The sequence below is a fragment of the Polypterus senegalus genome, chromosome 2, assembly GCF_016835505.1.
Source record: "Polypterus senegalus isolate Bchr_013 chromosome 2, ASM1683550v1, whole genome shotgun sequence".
Lineage (NCBI taxonomy): Eukaryota > Metazoa > Chordata > Cladistia > Polypteriformes > Polypteridae > Polypterus > Polypterus senegalus.
In genome coordinates, this window is record NC_053155.1 from 134,748,612 (window position 1) to 134,771,249 (window position 22,638).

General features: G+C 37.6%; 1 protein-coding gene across 3 annotated transcripts in view; it reads right to left on the reverse strand.

Annotated features, from left to right (window-relative positions):
• The window catches only part of rasa3 (RAS p21 protein activator 3), a 290,025-nt gene that overhangs the window by 98,984 nt on the left and 168,403 nt on the right, over nucleotides 1-22,638 (reverse strand). For all 3 annotated transcript variants that reach the window (XM_039744665.1, XM_039744666.1, XM_039744667.1), the window contains exons 6-7: nucleotides 11,032-11,112; nucleotides 9,640-9,712 (exon numbers count right to left, since the gene is read on the reverse strand). In XM_039744665.1, the coding sequence (XP_039600599.1) occupies nucleotides 9,640-9,712; nucleotides 11,032-11,112 (154 nt within the window). The remainder of the gene's footprint in view (nucleotides 1-9,639; nucleotides 9,713-11,031; nucleotides 11,113-22,638) is intronic.

The following is a 22,638-nucleotide window of genomic DNA, read 5'->3' on the forward strand; positions in this document are numbered from 1 at the left end:
AACTTGGGCAGTGGTGTGTCTCTTAATTGTTTTCTCTCTCATGCTTTCTTGACATCTGTGTATTCTGGCATCTTGTACTAAATCATCCCTATAAAGAAATTGTTCTTAATGGTTTTCACCTTATCTCACTGCTGCCTTCCATGCAACTGACCATACCATCCTACTACTACATACAGTACATACTACATCCTTCAACACCATCCAACCTCGGCTCCTTAGGGTCAAGCTGACAGGGATGGGTGTAGATTCATACCTGGTGGCATGGATCGTGGACTGTCTTACAGACAGACCTCAGTATATGCATCTCAGGAACTGCAGGTCTGACATTGTGGTCAGCACCACAAGAGTGCAGCAGGGGACTGTACTTTCTCCGGTCCTGTTCAGCCTATATACATTGGACTTCCAATACAACTTGGAGTCCTGCCACATGCAAAAGTTCGCTGACGACACTGCTATCGTGGGCTATATCAGGAGTGGGCAGGAGGAGGAGTATCAAGGACTTTGTTAAATGGTGCAACTCAAACCACCTACACCTGAACACCAAGAAAACCAAGGAGCTGGTGGTGGATTTTAGGAGGACTAGGATCATCAGAGGTGACTGTGTGCAGAGGGTGAAGACCTATAAATACCTGGGAGTGCAGCTGGATGATAAATTCGACTGGACTGCCAATACTGATGCTCTGTGCAAAAGAGGGCAGAGCCGACTATACTTCCTTAGATGGCTGGCATCCTTCAACATCTGCAATAAGATGCTGCAGATGTTCTATCAGATGGTTGTGGCGAGTGCCCTCTTCTATGCGGGGGTGTGCTGGGGAGGCAGCATAAAGAAGAGGGACGCCTCATGCCTGGACAAACTGGTGAAGAAGGCTGGCTCTATTGTAGGCACGGAGATGGACAGTTTGACATCCGTGGCAGAGTGACGGGTGCTGAGCAGGCTCCTGTCAATCATGGAGAATCCACTGCATCCACTGAACAGTATCTATCTAAAAAGCCTCATAATGGAATATGCATGTGCTCCTACCTCTGTGGGTCAGTTATACAATTTACCTGTGAGATATCACAGAATATCTGAAACTCTGATTTTTATATACAAAGCTGTTAATTCCCATACCATAGATTGCCTGTTATTGTTACTAGTCTATCCTGAAGACGAATCATGTCCGGTCCTTCCATACTCCACACTTTCTACTCTGTCCATCATTAAGGAAAATGGCAACAAGATGTCATCATCATTTATAGGGGAGCAGCCCTAAGAAACACATCTTGGTGTATCCTTTGCCATTTACTCCAGGTGTTGTTCTTTATATTCTATTTCAAATCCATAATAACACTACAAATAAACAGAGATTTCCTAGCTGGGATCCTAACTCTTCCCATGACTATTGTGTCAACCTTATGCTTTATTAGTGGTTATCTTCATATCACACTTTAAATGCCACCTTCTCTCTGTCCCCCTCTCACTCTCAATTACCTTTTTAATTGGCTATTCCTGTTAATTGATTCTCTAGTAGAATTATTTGTACCCTTGCTGTGGTGTGAAATGTTGTGAATAGGTTGATAAATATTTTGTAACAACTCGGCAGCCATATTGAAACAGGCATGCAGCCTGTTCTGAAGAAAGCTGATTAAAATGATGACTTAGTTAGAGACATTTTAAGTAACTAACAAATATGTGTGCGCCTGAAATTGCACATCAGCATTTATCAGGTTGTATGGTTGCCAATATTCAAATGTACTTTACTTATTGTTATTTTATGAATATTACCAATAATACATTATTTAAAGCTGTAACTTAACTCCTGCTTGTCTTTTTACTCTACTTAATTGCCTGAAGTTATACATGTAGAAGGGAAGGTGGGAAAAATTATAAAGTACAATATCTTATCAACAGTGGTAAGTCTATGAGAATTGAGGCATTCTGACAAATGCTACACATTAAAAATACAAAAGGGGAAACTAGAGTAATATAGAACTCTACTAAGACAAAACAACCCTAATCCTAATTCTTCCTTATTACAGTCTCATACAGGCAATCTACTCCCTTGCATTATCACTTCAGTTTATTTATTAGATACTATGTCCAAGGAGGTCGACTAACCCCATCCATGGTACCCAGAGCAGACCCAACTTCTTCTGGTCTTCTGGACGCTGGTTTCTCACTCTGACGAGAACTTCAAATACGATACAGCCCCTCCTGTGAATTCAATCTTACTCCTGACAGATATTTTCAGTGTGCCATTGCTGGTCAACTTTTTTGTTGTGCAGCCGCACTCTCCTTATTATTTTCTTTTTATATTAAACTGTGTCACATGCTTGTTGCCCCAACCCTCTTTGCCAAATTTTTGTGGTCTGCAACAAAGATCACAGGTATAATAAAGCAGCTTGACTCAATCATACCAAACATAATAAATTGCTCTTTCCCAAGTCATCATACAGAAACGGGTAGTGCTGCTAAGTGCTTAGCACACAAAAAAGAGCAGCTTGTTCTTCAGCTGCCATTGTGGTTACCATCTTCTCCCTTTGCCATGAGAGACATGTCTGCACTATGTCACTTTGAAATGCATTCTTGTTTCATTTGCAAAGCACCTTATGATGATGATATGTTCTGGGAAGGATATAATATAACACGGAGATAGATAAGACTGCATTGTACATAAATTACTTAAAATATACCTAATGGAATACATACTACGTTCCAAGTGTTTTCTGCAGACATAAAAAAGATATTGTTTTAAGATAATTAAAGATGGAATATACATATAAATGAGATTACCAACCCAAGAACAAAACAACAGTTGTGACCGTTGGCACAATTTAAAAGACACCTGCAGTATACACTATGACATGCCACCTGAAAGTAACATGAAAAAGTCAACACTTTTTACACAAAAAACAGTTTCAAGGGTTTCTGATTAAATTCAGCTAATTATCATTTTCATTACTATTATTTTCACTCAGCTAATCAAGAGAATAACAGGAACAAAACGCTGAGCTGACTTCACTAGGCCTCTCTATCCCCCATTACCTCTCTCCATGTTATAATAGCTAGGGTTTTATCCCAGGCCCACATTTCCTTTCTTTTTTGGTTTTATATATTATTTTGTAAATTCTGTTTGTAATTTATTTTTTCATAGTGAATATTGTTGTGTTTTTTATTATTATATTATGGTAATTATGCACTTATTAATCCTTTGTCCACTTTATGTTGAGCCCTAGGGGGTAGAACCCCATGACACTGCATCTGTGGAATGACCTCAAGGAGTATATACAGTAAGCCTGACAAACCCTCAACACTAGCACTAAGGCTTTAGTGTTTTCACCTTTGTTGCTCAGCAATCCTTTAGCTCTTCGGATTATAACTTTGGATTTTGCTCTTGTAAGTGCTCTTTCCTGTTAATCTTTACTGTACGGACCTTGGCTTCTTTTTGGTTTTAATTTTATTACTGGACTTGGTTCTCTTGTCTTTTAGGCTTGTCTATTAGTTATACCTTGTTTTAATACCTATGTTGTTTTGTTTCTGTTCTTGATTTTTAATTTTCATGTTAATAAAATCCTTAAATACAAATACATTTATTAATGTCAATTATGCCAGCGTCTTTAATGGTTCCTCCCTTCGTGCCTGTAAAGAATTCAGTCTTGACACATTTTGCCTCATGCAGGACGTGATATCTGCTTTTTCAGTTTGGGGCCAGGGTAATTTTGTTTCTAAGCCTCATATGGAGCCCTTAATAGTAATAATAATAAATAATAATAATGATACATTTTATTTATATAGCGCGTTTTCCATGCTCAAGGCACTTAGACGCGCTTCAAAACATGTCCTCTTTTGCAACTTCCCGATATGGCCAGGGTGGCTGAGAAATACAGCCCCTACTATTGTTATGTGTGTGGAAAAATAGACATAAGTAGAAGAGATAAATACAACCTCCAGAAGTTTGAAATGGTATATGAATCAAGCCAAAATTTGGCACCCTAAAATCCTCTCCTTTTTACAGAAATCATAACCAAAAAAACTCAAAGTTACAAACCAAAGTGATGTGATTGACAGAAATTAAACCAGAAAATCCAAAAAAATAAAAAAAACAGCTAATGGACGGAGCTGATTTTACATTGTCACGTAAGTGACATCATGCACTGCACACTTCCAGTTGTTTCCATAGTGATGCTCTAGCAACCACAATATGGCAGCACCCAGAAAAAACAACATGGTATCAGGAAAAGGCGTGAACCAAAATTCACATACGTAAATACTGTATTGCTTAAACATGATAATGAAGTGCAGATATGAATTTAAAACCCCTAACTGGGAAAAGAAAAGTTGAAATGGAGAAAAAATAAAGTAATGAAAATAAAACATGGACCCAGATCGTTACACTAGCATGACCTGATTCTGCTCCTTCCTGTGGACTGGCATCCAAACTACAAAATGGTGATTCTCCTCCAAGTCCAGAGCTCATCCCACTTTCACAGAAAGTGAGCCCAGCTACTGTATACAGGCACATTTTGGTCAATAGTAGTCTGATTTATTTGGTTATTAGCCATAGCTCATAACCATACAGTAGGTGAGAATGGGGATTCAGGCTAAATGATAGGATAAAACCTTCACCCAAGGACTCTGTTCCAGCTTCACCACTATAGTCCATGCATCGTCTGCAAAACTGTTGATGCTGCACCGACTCATTGGTCTGTCTCATGATCACCTATTCCTACACTTGTGACCAAGATGCCAAGGTCCTTGACCTCCTCAACTTACTCGAGCAGAGCACAAAACTCAAACTTGTGTTTAATTTAAAGACATTATATTTTACCTCATAATACCTGTTGATAATAAATTAAATTAAAGTAAATTGGATTCCATTAAGGAATGTGTCTAATCCATCTAAGAGGTAAGACTGTGCTTATCTTGAAAAGATTTTCTGAGTTACAGAAGATCAACATGCTTTCAGTTATCTCCTTGGTCATTTAATAGTATATAATGCTATGTGGGTCTCTGTTAGGTTTTTATGGTTTGGATATACAGGGTACTTTGTTTTATAGTATTTAAAACAAACCTGAGCTGTTTTTAAACAATACGGCAACTGTGAGACATTCTCATAAATTTCAGTTTTAGTGATTTGCATCAAATTGGCAGTTAGTCTTTCTCCTCAAAGGTTCCAGAGTGCATGTTATAACACTCGGTATGTAAAGCTGCTGCTCTGGCAGGTGGTGTACTCCGTTAACCACAACATTATTGGCTCAATTCACTATGCAACCCTAAGTATGCCACTTACTCTGCCTGTGTAAAAATGTATATGAAATAGACTGTACTCTGATTTTGCACTTGTAAAGTACCCTGAAATTATTATAATTACAGGAAGGTATTATCTAAAACAAACATTTGAGGTTTTAACTGCTGGTGCCCAAATATAAATGACAAAAGTTGCAGTTACTAAAGTTTATTAATCTAAATGACGAATGGTATTGTATGTGAAATGAATGCAGGTAGCGATCCTATTTATATAACCAAGGGGCTCTACCAGACAATGTAGGGCCTAATCTCCTCCTGAACTAGTTAATTGGAGTCAGTGGGAACTGCCATTAAAATATCAGGAAACCTCCAAATCACTTGAGGGTAGTACTGTATGTTGGCGTTCCACTCCCCTGTTGGGAGTCAGCAACCTTTCCAGGCTCCATGTGTCCATATCTAAGATGGTGTGGGCTTCTAAACAAAATCCAGAACCTGGAGGTGACTGCCACGGTATACCTAAAAGTAGTCAACCTCAAGGATTTAAAGCTATTACTAGCTCCAGGGTTGGTGATCATGGAGTCTGGAGGTGAGTGATTGGCAACAGTTGAGCTGGTGAGGACAAAGAAAGGCAAGTGTGTGGAGGAGCATGGGGATTTATTTAAAGGGAGGTGTGCAGAAATTATTGTGTAAATATATGTGGGCAAGATGACCATGCACATGATGGGTAAAATAGAGTCAGTCAGTTGTATGATATGTTGGGCATTTTATTTTTATTCCCTTTTTACTGTACATTGAGTTCTGTTATCTTTGCCTTATAATATTATCCTTTGGTCTGTGAAAATCATATAAACACATACTCCATGCTCACTGCTTCATTACAGTGCACAGCCATCCATACCATTTCTGACCCTAATTCTTGCGGTTCAGGAAAGCACTGAGCTTGGCAGCAATGGCACACTGCAGCTTGCAAGTCTAAATGAGGCGTACATACCAATGAAATATTGTGTAGCCAGTTTTCAAATCACCATTTATCAACATTAAGTACAATATACCCCTAATGACTTTTTAATTTTATAATCAACCTTTTGACTCCATTTCATTGATAAATTATTTCTCAAATACCTTCATTTATTTTCATTCCAGATAGCTAGAAACTCATAATATTTCGCATATCCAGTGTACTTCAGGCAGTTTTATGATTCACTCATTTATTTACTGGACCAGCACACTTCAATGAATTATGTAACACTAGTTTCTGTTTCAGTACTTACTTGTGGACAGCTCATTAATGTCCATTGTATTTTATATTACCTGTAAGTTTATATTTTTATAATAGATTGATGCAGTTTCCAGGGTTGGCTGCCACTGTGCATCTCAGGATTCTGTGTTAGACTCTGAACTATCTATTCTTATTTCGATTCAGAGAGTTGGATTTGGAATAAAAAATATTTCTCAAATAATTCATTTATTTATTACCTTTAAACAAGTTTTGAACTATTTGCCTTCTCAAATATACTTATGAACCTGTTCAACCAGTTAACTTTGCCCTGAACTCCTTGATGCAAGTTCCTTCCATTTCCTTTTTCATTCTCTTTCTTTGTAACCGAATACCTGCGTCATTAAAATGTTCAGCTAATTTCTACAACAGCATTGTATATACAGTATATATTTAACATCAGACAACATAATAGGCCATATTACACAATTTCTCCTCTTTTTAGACCCTTATTTGGCATTTTTATTAATTTTTTTATTTTTATACTCTTCTTCTACATGTTTTGCCTATCATTAAATTTTTCTTCCTAACCCTAGCAACTGGAAGGTCACACAGATACACAGACATCTATCATTTAATAAAGGTGAAAAAGATTATTCATGTCCATACCACAGTTGCTCAATGTTGGACATATTGAGAGATGACTTTTACAGTACACCATCTATTGAAATGTACAGTATTCTGTAATTCATGTTGTAATAAAATGCATTGCATTTCTCATTTGCATTTCAACAGATGGTGCATCACAAACATTAGCAATTCTGTTAAGGATACTGTACCAAATAGCATATAATAGAGATATACTAACTGGATGGACACACATATACAGACACTTGTCCTTTTATTAAGGTGGATAATAGAGTTAGTGAAGGTCTGCATCTGCTTATATTAGCAAAGGGAAAACAACTTTAAAGGTTATTTTCATACAGGAAAGGATATAATATAGCCTTTTCATATGTATAACTCTGTAATTGGCAGATTGTTTCAAGAAAAGAACATTGAGAGATGGAAAATGAACTTTAGCCATAACGAAAGTCAATACTGGGAGATCAGAAAGTCAGAAAAAAGACAAACTGGTAGATGAATTCATAATAAAAAATGATTGTATTCTGGTATAAGATCATGATTCAGAAATTAATAGTAAAACCAAATTGCTAAGTGAACTCAGTGTTGTATATTTTTGCCAAAATTGTTAACTGTTAAACTTTTAGAACAACTAGATATTTTAAACAGCAATACTTAATAGCACATCACAGTGGCTTTTAAAGAGCTGCGGCAATTACATCAAATCATGCCTCTACAACTAGAGATGCTCCAGTCGGGTTTTATTTACTGCTGATTCCATTCACAGAGTTCATGTTACTATACTTCAGGTATTGATTTGTTTCCTTAATCACTTTTTCTTCTGCACTAAGCTCCTGCATATCTAGCCATGTTTATGTTCTATATTAAAGTGTTATTTTTGTACTTAAACTGCTGACCACAGGTATTACTTGTTCGTTTTTTAACAAAAATAAATTTTGTAGGCTTTTGTAGGCAAATACAAATATGAGCTGCTAAACTGAACACACGCTTGCTTACTGTCCATACTCAGACAAGAAGTGTCTGTTTAAATTACAGGACAAAACAAAAAAGGTCTGAACTACTTTTACTGAACACTCACTTCTCTTTTCTTATACTCTGCTGCTCCTCCTCATACACAGGATGGCTTTTCAGATTTCAGATTACTCCACTTTCTTTAATGTAAAAGCTAACATTCCTGCCTTCACTGTCTCTTAACGTCTTCCTATCCAACTCTCTCTTTACAGGCAGTTCTGCAGCAAAATGATACATGCAATTCCGTAACTACCATAATACCTCATGTAAAGGAGTGCTACAACTACATTACCATAAAGCTTAGAAAAGCAGGTTCTGAAAAAATAATTTGACATTTTGGCTAATATACTGATTACCAATCGAGATATTTGGGGTTCAAATTAGCAGATCTTGACTGGAGCATCACTACTAGCAACCACTCAGTGTGTCATGGTGATGAGTCCACAAGATGGTGGCAATTATGCTAAAATCAAAATGGCATCATGGTAAATAAACATACTCTATGAGTGATAATAATATGTATCTAGTGCTCCGGTTTCCTCCCACAGTCCAAAGACATGCAGGTTAGGTGCATTGGCGATCCCAAAAATTGTCCCTGGTGTGTGCTTGGTGTGTGGGTGTGTGTGCCCTGCGGTGGGCTGGCATCCTGCCCGGGGTTTGTTTCCTGCCTTGCACCTTGTGTTGGCTGGGATTGGCTCCAGCAGACCCCCGTGACCCTGTAGTTAGGATATACCGGGTTGGATTATGGATGGATGGATTTACATATATACATATATACTATATGTGTGTGTGCATGCTATAAGGAGGAGTAAGGACTTCCTTACCTGCCTTGACTGCCATGCAAACAGAGTCTTGCCTTGAGTTGAGCACTATAGTCTATTAGCACATTGGTTTCAGGGCATATATATATATTGTGCATACATATAATATACTGTGTGTATATGTGTGTATATACTTTATACATCTGTATTGTATGGTACAGTTAGCACCTATGTGGATTTTCTCCCCTACATTCCACAGAGCGGTGGGTTGGCACCCTGCCCGTGATTGGTTCCTGCCTTGTGCCCTGTGTTGGCTGGGATTGGCTCCAGCAGACCCCCCTGACCCTGTGTTCGGATTCAGCAGGTTAGAAAATTGATGGATGGATGGACATTCCACAGACATGTGTTTTAGATTTTATGGCAAATTTATATTGGACCTTTATCATCTAGTGTAAGTATTTTTGGGTCTGCTCTGCAATTACCTAAAGGTCCATTCAGGGTGGGATCATGCCTTGAGCTCTGACCCCGTGTGATACTCATTTGAATTAGGAGGATTTCATAATAGACAGCTTGATTGACGGCTATAAGGATCTACAGTGCAAATTTTTAAATAATGCCCTCCTTCACTTCATTTCATAAATGATTTAGTGTACAATTTTATTTAGGTTTTCTTGCAACTCCCACGCAATTCAAACTGCAATATGATACTTAGTTTATGTTTACAGGAACACATGCCAATCCAGAAAAATAAATAGTACTAAAAAGAGAAATGCTCAAACCTCAAAATAAAATACTTCATCAAACTGGGGGTTGTTGGTTTTCTTTTTTATTTTTGTCTTCTTTACATCAGACCTAATGACAAGAATAAAAAAAAGAAAAAAACCCAGAAATAAACAACATTTTAAGTAAATTCAGCTCTATAGAAGTGCCACAAAGAAGTTGTTTGGTCTTATCTTTTAAAAAGAGGTTACAACAGTCATATCATACTTTTTCACCATATTCAGATTTTGATTTTTTTTTTAATGACATCTATCATGTACAACTTAAGTGAGGGTACAGTGAAGGAGAGGTTATTGTCCTTTTGGAGTATTAGGAATATTTATAAGCAAGTTAGCAATACGGGGGAAAAGCCCCAGACTTGTCTAACTAAGGACCACCAGGGGGCAATAACACAAGTGCAAAAGATGAACATCCTATGCAGGCACTCCATCCTCCTAGAAAGAGAATCTACCTACCCTTAAATTAAAAGCAGAGCTGTCAAAAAGGCATCACATAAGGCACAGAACAGCATGTCTGTATCAGTGTCCTTAGGTGGTGCCAAGAGTTCAGGAGCTAGCTGTGTAGTGAAGAGCGTTTTAGATGAGTCTTTTTTTCAAGGATCAGTAGATTGGTATGGAGAGTGTGTATTGAGCATCCTTAATTCTTTACATAATAACAACCTAGTCTCTGTGTACCTCACCACAAATGTTACAAACTACAGTCTGTGCTGTAAAGCAGAATTATACCATGCTTAATTACAACTCTGTTTTTTATAGTCTTTTAAATCTAGTAATGTCTGCTTAGTAATAGTTCCACATTTACATTTTAACTGCAAAACACCACTTAGTCAGACTTACAGATTGTTTATGTTGTCCATATATACATGCATTCTTAAACCTACTTAATCTATTTCAGGGCAAAGAAGGAATTAACCCTGGATGGGCCATCAGCCCACTGATGTGCCCAGCTGCACACAGGACCAAGCTAACCTAACCTCCACATCTCTGAGGATGTGGGAGGAAACCATAATACCAAGAGGAAAACCTCAGGCAAAATGTAAAGGCAACAGCAGTCACCACTTCACCACCATGCTGATCAATCCAGTACACTCATGTCAGTCATCAGTTCATGACTAGTTAAAATAAATCCTCGCACCTTTCAATCAAACACTCAGGGCAGTAAGTGTAGCAATTTGTTTAGGAAAAATTAGAGGGATAGAATTCCTAAGCTTTGTTGGGCTGAATGGCCAGTTCTCATCTGTTCTAGTATTTTAGCTAAGTGACTAGATAAGAATAGAAATATCATGGCACGTTACAGTGCGTTTAACTTCAGATTTCAACATATTAAAGAAATACAATAAAACAATACAGCTGGAATGAAAAAGCATAGTGATCACACTTTTATCGCTTTACCTGGAGGGTCCCAAGAGTGTCACGGTGGCATATGGATCGCATTGTCCATTGACTATTGGCAATCCTTGGCATTCTAAAACCCTAAGGGGAAAAAATTACAAGCAATTAATAAAAATAGGAATCACGCATTATATACAAGCAATAACCAGCAATCAAATCTGCAAAAATTGACAGAATAATGTAAAATATAATAAATTGATTAACCTGAAATTGCAGTTGCCACAAAGAATATAAGGCAGCTGATTCTAGGATAGCTAAATGGATTTGCTCTCAATGCTGACTACTGATTATAAAAAAAAAAAAAAATGGAAATGTGGAGGCTGAATTGAGCCACATACTTACAGAATGGATTGATGGAAAGGTGGAGGAGTCAAATAATGCATGAATTTGGTCAACATGTTTGGTTCTATCAGTTGCCATGATCTTGGGATTGGATTGAGGGTGTTGTGTGAATGGATGGATGATTACAAATAAAATAACTTAAGCAGCATTGTAGCAAAGTACGCAGATTTGTAGATAGATGTTGTCAGAAACCGTCAATCACTAAATAGCTGTAAATTGATCTGTAATCCTGATTTCTAGGAACTTTGATAGTTTACTAAACTATCAGACTTTGTATTTAAGATGTCAGTTCAAGATGTAAATAAGATGTTGACATTGGTTCATTCCACATTTTAACTCAATTCTCTGTAAATCCAGTTTATCTGTCTATTTTAATTTAGGTTATTATACCCAGTAAGATACACAGAAATTTCAAATCCTCACATATGACCCAACAGTGGTCATTGTAATTAAAATATAATGCACTAGTGAGACCACATCTGGTGCATTGTGTGCAGTTCTGGGGCCTCATGCATAACGCCATGCATAGATTTCACACTAAAACACGGTGTACGGACAAAAGCAGAAATGTTTGTATGCACAAAAAAATCCAGATGCATAAATCTGTGCGAACGCCAACTTCCACGTTCTTCCACTACATAAATCCTGGTCAGTATGAAAATTAACGCACATGCAAGCGCCTGCTGCCACTCACAAACTCCTCTCAGAATTACACCTCTTTGAATATGCAAATCAATATAAATAGCCCTTAAGCTTAAAGACAATGGCAAAATCACGGGGAAAATAGAAGAATTTCAGTGAATACCAAGTGGAGGCAAGGAAAAACAGATTATGTCATATAATATATTAAGTCGCACAGTGCCCGAAATAAAATAGAAGTTGTCAGATATCAAAGTTGTAGTGAAAAGACGAATCGTAGCCCACCATCTGAGAGTCATATGGAAGCTTATTAGGGTACAGAGAAAAGAAAAAAGAATAGGAACACAGTGGGGAAAAAAGCACATAACTTTAATCTCGAAATTTCCACTTTCATCACGTAGTTTATTTTGTCATTAAAGTAGAACATCATAAACTTCATCTTAGAATCTTTAATTTACTAGTTTCTCAAATACCATCGTAACTAAAGTAGCACGTTAAATGCTTTGTATTGTGTTTATTCTTCTATGTGCTCTATGTGTGTGAATCACTATGTGATTCTTAAATGGGCTTTCTCTTCCTCCAAAAGGACGCAGAATCCATTACATTCGTGATGTTAGAGCTCTCTGAATAATTTAAATACTGAGATGTATACTTGTTATCATTTTTATGATGATAGGAATTAAAGCATGTTATCAAACATGGGAACACGATGGTGCAGTAATAGTGACGAGCTGGCATCTCGTCCAGAAATTGTTCCTGCCTCCCACAAGATGCTTGCTGCGCCATGCATGACATTTAATGAAATAATTTATTGCAGCAGTACAGTCTTTTTCCTGTCCTTCCTTTTCTTTCTCCAAGTAACTAATCGCCACACAATTAGCTCTGTAATAGAAGTCAAGCCATCTGTAGGCTTAGAAGGCCGATTCTTCCAAACTTTTAAGGAACATTGAAATATCTTCGTAGTACATGTTTAATTATTCTATCCATCTATCCTTCCAGGGTCACGCCAGCCCCAGCAGGAATATGGCGTGAGGCAGGAACAATCCCTGAATGGATGCCAGCTCCTCGCTAGCGCTGCGACACTGTGTCCTCCTCACATGTTTAGTTATTAACTATAAAGATTATTTAATTAATGTTAACATTTTATCTGTATAATATAATAAACATATTTTGCTGCATTTCATCTTAAAATGATATCGTTATCATAAGTTAATATGCGCTTTCTAAAGTGGCTCAGGTTGTGCAATATTATAACTGTATCGCAAAGTTACAATGATGTAATTGTTCTTATAAGTACAAACAGTTCTACAAGGAGCACTTGATGGACTGATTGATTGTGTTTATAATTCTTGGGATGAAACTGATTTTGAACCGCAATGTCCCTACAGGAAGGGCTCTGAAGCATTTGCCGTATGGGAGCAGTTCAATAGACAGCATGGCTGAGGCAGCGTGTGCTTGATGCTGTATACCGATAATTCTCTTTCCGATCAGCTGCTGTTGAACTGTGATTCCACACTTAGATACAGTGATATAAATACTCTGAGTTGTGAAGTGAGAGTAATATGGAAAAAGATGATCCGCTGTGGCAGCCCCTAATGGGAGTAGCTGAAAGAAGAAGAGGTGCAGTGAGAGTAACAACGCTAAAGCAGCTATGGTATTTGGAATAGTTTGGCCATTCCGTGGACCATTATACTGTTACTGCTTAATTACAATCAGATTTCTTAAACTAATAAACAATATGCGGTTAATTTCACTGTATTTGATAAAGCTGCGTCAGGGATGTGGATCTAAAAAAGAAAGGGAAAACACACTAGAACAAAAGCACTGCTTTGACGCTGGGTGCTGCCAGTTTGCGAAATCGAGCAGAGAACTTGCATACAGCAAGCATTTAGCTGGTGTGAAAATGTGCGTGGCTTTACGCCAAGTTTAGGTTTTATACATTGCGATTTGAGAGTGGAAACAGCAGTACGCAACATTTTTGTACATACGCACCATTTATATATGAGGCCCCTGGTCACCACAGTTACAAGAAAGACATAGCAGCTGTTTAGTGGAGAGTAACCAAGTGCATCCCTTGACTTAAGGACGTGTCCTACTCTGAAAGACTCAGAGAATTCAACCTGTTTAGTCTCAAGCAGAGTAGAATGTGTGAAAATCTAATCCACATCTTCAAAATCCTCAAATGCACTGATAAAGTAAATCCAGCAGAATTCTTTCAACTTAGTGATGAATCAGCCATACAAACAAGTTTGACGGACTGAATGGTCTCCTCTCATTTGTCAAATTTCTACATACAGTATATGTTTCTGTAAGTGCCTGTGTACAAATTCACATATCATTTGCCTTTCTTTGGGTATCTTAATACAAGTCCTGCCATTACCCTGTTTTACTTTAAAGGTGATACCAAAATATATACAAAAACATAAAATAATTTAGTGATTGAAAGTTGTGTATTACACTACAGAAGTACAATTTAATATTAAAAATGAATCTGACAAGCTGACAAGGATTGTGGAGTTTTAATATTTAATATTTAAGCAATTGCCATATTATGTGTATTACTCAAGAAAATGTCCAAAAATCACATTAAAAGGTACTGTGATTATCAAGAATGCATTAGCAGTTTGTTTCAGATATTTTTTCTTTGTGATGTGTTATTCTTATTTTGTTGTTTTGATTTTTTATTGCTCTTTTGGTACAGTACTTGAGTCAATGGAGAGACCTTCATAAGCAACTCAGTACATGAACGATAAACAAAAAAGAAAACAGAAGATCAGGGAAAAAGTTACTGGTTTTCCTCATACTTCGTTTTGTGTTTTTCATTCTGGTGTTTTGTTAATAACATGTTGAAATGTTAGCAATGTTATGCCAGACACAAGCTCGACTGGACCACAGCACAGGTGCTCTCTGTCTGCCTTTTATTTTCCAGGAACACTCTTCAAGTTGCCTACTGAAAAAATTTGAGAAACTGCTACGTGTTATTAGCAATAGACCAGGAGATGTACTGTACATGGTTTTTAGGCATTTCTCTAAACAGACTGTTCTTTGTTATCAAAAACCAGAAGGCTTAAACCTTACACCGCCACATACTTGGGGGGTTAATGCACCCCCAGACACCAAATACTTTTTTGCTGCACTTTTTAAGGAAACAACACAATTCACCAAGAAAATGTGAAATTTTAACGGAACACTTTTTTTTTCATGCAGACAGCATCACAATTACTGCAACACAGATCATTTTACATATTGCCAATGAACTGTTAAAACTATATAAAAAAAAAAAAAACTACTGCATCAATCTATTATTATATGTACAAGGTGCCACTGATGCCATTGTTGAAATTCAGTAAATCAGAGCCAACTGCGCTTAAACTGGCAGCACACAAGCACACAGAAGCAAACGCTCATGCTTGCAGGGTAGTCTAGTGCAGCGGCTGAATCTCAGTGACAATGATGCTGATTTGCTAGGGGGCAGCAGTGGTCATGAGCTATTTGCTCAACGAATGTATGGTACTGACTGATCAGCTCCGGTGTGCTGGCAAATTGCACTGGGAACCGACTATAGCCGATTGTGGCGTTCAACGAATGTACATAGCCGAATATACTTGGCTCTGGCGTGCTGGCAAACTTGCACTTGGAACTGACTATAGCTCGTTGTAGCATTCAACGAATGTATATCACCGAAGATAGTTGGCTCCAGTGTGCTGACAAATTGCACTGGAAACCGACTGTAGCTGGTTACGGCATTCAACGAATGTAAGTTGCCAAATATACTCGGCTCTGGCATGCTGGCAAATTGCATTGGGAACTGACTATAGCCAGTTGCAGCAGTTTAAGGATTAACTGTTATCATTGTTAAACAAGGATTGCCAGGAGATATTAAGATAATAAGAGTCTTGTTTCCTAAACAAAAGAACGATGTTTTAGCTGCAGCCAAAGCACTAAGAATGAGAATTGAATTAAGACTTGGAAAGCACCAAACCAACACTCGTTGACAGTTCAAATCCATAACCTCGGACAACCTGGTGCTACACTGGACTCTATAGTCAAGTCATTGTGATGCAAATCATGGAGCCTTCATGGAGGGGGTCTCTAGCAATCATGAAATGGATCTCAGTTCCCAACTAAATACCTATTGAAATTCTAAAATTGCTGCATGACACAGTTAAAAATAAGCAACAAAAATATAAATATTTCTAAAACAAAGATGTGCAATAAAACACACACATGAAAGTATTGTTAGCAAGAACACAGGTATTTTTAAAACCTTAAAAAGCAGCAATTTCTGCGTACTGACTCTTTACTGCATACTAATGTGTAATGACCCTGAAAATTGTACTATTTCCTCCTACAACATTTTCCTCCACATTTGTTTTCTTGGACTTCCTGTGTGTTCTACAGAATATGTTAGTGATTTTCTGCTTGTTTAAGAGTGTTTGTAGATCAATACTTATTAGTTTGGGATTTATGGAAACCATGCTTACTCACCGTTTAGCCTTAGAGTTCTGTTTACTCAAATTTTTTTTTCATCATTTTTACTGTTTTTGGATACTTCATTTGTTGCTTGCTATTATGTTACTTATTGCAAGGAGCCATTTTCTATATATGCGCATGTATGTGTGTTTATGTGTTGTCACAGGGTCTGATGATGTGGTTTTGGTCATATTTAGAAGCGAGACACATGCACATTTTTCTAAATAAAGGAAAGGCTTATGGGCAAGAGAAAACTAATTTTTCAAACAAAATGAGGTTTTATTTTAGATTTTGCTGATCTTAAGTTAGATGTTCCGTTTTGTTTTTGTTGTTATGTGTCTATTTTGTGTTAAGAACCTTGTGATGTTTGACGACTCTCTTTCACATAGTTTTTCAAAATCTCTGTCATTTACACAACCTCTTAGTTTAAAAAGAAATTGAATTGCATCTGATTAGTAATGCCTGCATGTTATTAATGTTTCAGCCTGTTTAATGACTTTGAGTAACCATGGCATATATGAAGAAGTGCCATCATATGTTTCTAGTGCTCCCTGAACGGTCTGAATGAAGGATTGCAGTGGTGATTTGCCTGTCTGCTATCAAGATCTATTTTACGCATTTCAAATTTCATTTTTCAACCTGTGCTAGTAAATTAGTTATTACTTGAGACCTGAATGGTCATATGTGCTTCATACTTTATTCAGAAATCCACACTCTTACAAGGTAAATTGCCAATTATTTGATTGCAGGCATAAAAAGCAAGGTGTGTCTGAGTCTAGGTGCTTTTATACAGCTGAAATAATCAAAGAAATAAGGACAAAAGATTTTTATGGCTTAATAAGCAAATGAATCAGTGACGGCCCACGTCCTTGAGAACAAGTCACTTTATCTGCAAGCAGTTTAAGAGAACAAACAAGCTACTCAAATTTTTGCTTCCGCCATTGGTTTTAGGGCAGCTTATTCTTGACTGTATGGTCTGGGTGCACCCAGCGTATGGTTAATAATAAAACCAGCGCCTATTAAATATACCTCTCAGCAGGACTAATCCTTTAAGAGCTTTCTGTTATGTAAATAAACATGTAGTATGGGGTTAGATTACAGTTAAAAAGGCCACTTCCTCTAAACTACAATTATTGATTTAAAGAGTTACATGAGTTAAAGAATGGGATGGAATGAAACAAAAGCATTCTTTGTCACCACAGTTTTGTTCTTCTGGCTACCACTTGTTTGATATGTTTTTGTTCTTTATAAATGCCAATATATTCAACATGAGAAGTTACAATAATTATACTATGTTTAGACTGTAGCAACTTCCCTTTTTTCAACTTTTATTTTCTAATGCAAACAATTAACAATCTTAAAATATTATGATGTGGAGCTTGCACAGTCTTCCCATGTCTGTGTGTTTTCCTTTCACACCCCAAAGATGTTCATCTTAGGTCGACTGAAAACTTGAATGAGTGGGGGAGTGTGCATTATTTTTATTTTGTGATGGACAGGCATCCTATCTATAGATTGTTGTTGACAATCCTACTGGAATAACAGACCAAGCGGGCCTAAAAATGCATGCAGCATCTTTAAATCGGGTTCTGCTTTAATCTTGTCTTAATGAATGTCTTGGCTCTTCTAAGGTGACAGAAGTAATCATAATCTTGGCACATGTGACCCAGTAATAATAAAATATGTGTTCAAAAAATAGATTAATGGATTGGTGGGTAGGTTTTGTTTATGGGGTATATGCTATGGAACCGGAAAGACTCCAAAAACATTCTGTAGGGGTTAAGTTAAATTAAGATGCATGATGTTATAGTTTGGAATTATAACAGCTGTTTCCTAAAATACTATAAATTTCATTGAAAGCTGATCAGTTTTCTAGTATTAAATTACAGAATATTTACTGACACTGAAGCACTGAAATCAGCAGTGTGAAATAAGTAATGACCATAAACAAGTTCAAGTTGCACCTTTGGGAGGACTGTAATGAAATACGATAGCAACAAACTATTTTAATCATTCATTCATATTTATATCCACTTATTTAGATGTCACATTTTATATTAGCAGAATTGGGTGCATGAAGAGACCACCCAGGAATAGAAGTCGGTTCAAGACAAGGCACACACATGCGCTTGCTAAGCCAGTTATGACTCTCTAGTCAACATATGATGTAGCTATCTTATATATTACGGCTGCCATGATGTCATGGGTTATGTGGAACATGCACGAGGTACTTAGCCACCATGTAACACCACAGCAAAACAGGCACACAAAATAGTGCTTCACAAATACACCAAGGGTCAGTGGCCAAAATGCACAGACTATGATGTCACTGTTGTGATACACCTTAAGGAAGAAAAATTACACATTGACATCATTGACATACTGTAACAATAAAATAAAACAACAACCCCAAAAGTGTAATAAAACATGATTAAAATCAGCAATTATAAAAAAAAAACTACATCCATCCATTATCCAACCCGCTATATCCTAGCTACAGGGTCATGGGGGTCTGCTGGAGCCAATCCAGCCAACACAGGGTGCAAGGCAGGAAACAAACCCCAGGCATGGCGCCAGCCCACCGCAGAAAACTACATCATAACATGAAATAAAATTAATAACAAGTAAAAATAAAAATGTTGCCACATTATTGTCCTACTTTAATTTAATTATTTTATATGTTAAGTATTATCATGTTTATTCATTAGTGGCAAGTATGTGTTGCATGGCAGACTGTGACCAACCAGGCTAATATCATCTTGTGACAGACAAGGCTACTTTGCATTTTCAGGTGAGACAACAGACTACAGACTGAAATATGTGAGAACTTCTTTGTTGATTAGATGGTGTAATTGCTCTCGAAAAATTTGCAACAGTATAAGATTTGAAGGGAGCAAGATATTTTGTTAACCGTTCACTGCAGGTGCACTCTGACAATATGGCTGCATTACAGGATGTGTTGTGGCTGCAACTGCTCTTTTACTTTAAATAGTAAGGCTGTCTTTACAAGCTGCAGATTGTGTGCAACAGAACTTGCATTCTTGTAAACTGTGAGCCACATCAGGTCCTTAGCTAGGATTTTCTCTTAGAAAAAGAATTATAGAAAAGCAAATGTAACCTAGTTAATTCACTTTAGCTTACTGAGACCCTTTGGAGTCACTGGAAGGAGCTACTTTGGGGAGGCGTCCATGTTGCTTTAGAGCTCTGAATGACCCAGAACTGCTTCTTAGCAAACACTGAATTGCCCGAAGTACTCCAAGGTCTAAGTTTAAAAAGAGTCTCTCCTCCTCAGGTGAGGAAGCTGGAGTGGGAAATGTAGGGGAACATATCATCTTACAAGTCTGTCTTTATGATGTTCAGGAAGAATCTGTGAATCTGATTGACACATCATGTTTAAAATTTTTTTCTGAGTATTTATGTTATCCTACATCCCCAAGGCGACATCGTTAATTCTATTAATGAAGTTAAATCGTTCCAGTTTCAGTGCGCCCTGCTATATACAGTATACACTAATCACTCACAACATTAAAATCACTTGCCTAATATTGTGTAGAGCCCCACTGTGCTACCAAAACTGCTTTGACTTGTCAAGGCATGAACACCACAAGACCTCTAAAGGTATCCTGTAGTATCTGGGACCAAGATGTTAGCAGTTGATCATCTAAATCCTGCAAGTTGAAAGGTGGATTTTCTATGGATCAAATTTGTTTTTTCAGCACATCCCACAGATGCTCGATTGGATTGAGATCTGGGGAATTTGGAAGCCAAGTCTACATCTTCAACTCTTTGTCATGTTCCTCAAACCATTAATGAACAACTTTTGCAGTGTTGTAGGGTGCATTTTCCTGATCATTATCTAAAAGAAAACATGATTCAGCAGACCATTAGGTTTTTCAGCAGTTTGTGTTACAGTTGCTATTCTGTGTGATCAGAACAGATGCGCTACACTTCACTCCCCATGCACATCAACAAGCCTTGGAAACCCATGACCCTGCTACCACTTGACCAGCTGCCCTTCTTTGGATTACTTTTCATAGGTACTAACCACTGCATACTGGGAACAGCCCACAAGACCTGCTGTTTTCGAGATGCTCTGACCCAGTCATCTAGCCATCACACAGTTGTGTAGCCTTTGTCAAAGTTGCTGAGATCTTTACATTTGCCCATTTTGTTCTGCTTCCAACATATCACCTTTAAGAACTGGCAGTTCACTTCCTGCCTAATATACTGTATCCCACCACCTTAACTGGTGCCATTGTATTGAGATAATCAATGTTATTCACTTGACCTGTCAGTGGTTTTAATTTTTTGGCTGATTGGAGTATATGTGGGTCCCATCCAATGTTAGACCTGAACCAAAGTACAGTCTCTGCTGACTAGGATGCCATATTGGATGGATGAATGTTTTATGTGTTTTTCTTCAAAATTATTTGAACAAGCACACATCTAAATTATGATTGAATTGTCACATATGTTCAAAAAATTAAATATTTCCACTATCAGTATTGATATTTTGCTTATGAGGTAGGTCCACTCTAAAATTCATTTTGGCCAGTAATCCTCTCCTTCTCCCCTCTGATCCTTACCATTACCAGCCCTCACTTAAACAGGATGTGTCTACAACTTGATACTTGAAGAAAGCTGGGATTTTGCAAGGTCAATGTGAGATGAGAATTCTTGTAAAAGAAAATAAAAGTTCTTTCTACAATGAAACAAAGAGCAGGTTAGTGTGCTCAGTAGCAAAGAAGCTCTTCCTACAATCAAGATATGTGATGGTATAACATTTATGCGTTCATACGCATCTCACTATGTGACTCAAAGGGTGTTAGGATCTACAGAAGTATCACCTAGAAAGAGTGGAGATGTTTTAAAAAAATGCAGCTACAGATGAATGGATAGCTTCTAATATTCTGCAAGTCAGCTACGGAAAAACAACAAGCTGTCAATTTACATTACTGTTATGCGTTGCTGTTCACCCCGACTCAGTGTTTTCTCATCTGCTAGTAGTCAAAAGCTGCTGGCATGACCCAGATGATCTAAAGAGCAGCCCTGACACATCAGTATCATGACTGGCAAGCAAGCTGAATAGGACGCTTTCTCCTTTTGATTCATTCACAAAGCGCTCCTTTGATAATAGGATAAATTAGGGATAAAATTAGGACAGGGATAATAGGATGTGGTGGCCAGCAGGAAGCTCAAAAAGGCCTGCCAGTACATGAGTTAACACATCTCCACCCTGCCTTGATCTCAGCCTGCCATCCTTCACTTGCCTTTGTTTCCTGCTAATTGTTGTTGTGGCCTACCTTGGTTAAACTTGTTCTTTCTTTCTTTCTTTCTTTCTTTCTTTCTTTCTTTCTTTCTTTCTTTCTTTCTTTCTTTCTTTCTTTCTTTCTTATGTAGCATAAAATGTTGGCAATAATACTTGAGTAAATGTAATTTTCAAGATTATTGAGCTACAAGTTTTTTTTGTCTTCTTAGAGAGTCAAGTTTAGTGGGGGGGTTGTCAAAAACAGGGCCTGTTAAAGCCCATTGAGGCATTCCTTATGTGATTTTGGGGTATACAAGAAATAAATTATCGTTGCTTTTCATAAATAAATAAAGTGGCAATTTTTTTTATACCACAGTTTCTTGCAGTTTAAGCAAACAAATTATCAAACATAGCCAAATTTATTACACTGAGCAGTCAGAGACTGTTCATCAAGGATGAACAGGAGCGTCACCTAAAAGAACTGGGGATGGTATAAAAATATTCAGCAAAAGATGAATGGAAAGCTTCTGATCACCTGCAGGTCATCTATGGGAAACAACATTCTGTCATTGTAGACATTATAGGAAAAGAAACACCGGGTAGCCAGACTGTCCATGAAGCAACTCAAACCTTCCAACAGCCTGATGCAGCCACAAAAGTGGTGATTTAATAATAAAAACATAATGCAGAGTGGGGTGGTATGGCGGTGCAGTGGGTAGCACTGCTGCCTTGCAGTTAGGAGACCCAGGTTTGCTTCCCGGGTCCTCCCTGCATGGAGTTTGCATGTTCTCCCCGTGTCTGTGTGGGTTTCCTCCGGGTACTCCAGTTTCCTCCCACAGTCCAAAGACATGCAGGTTAGGTGCATTGGTGATTTTAAATTGTCCCTAGTGTGTGCTGGGTGTGTG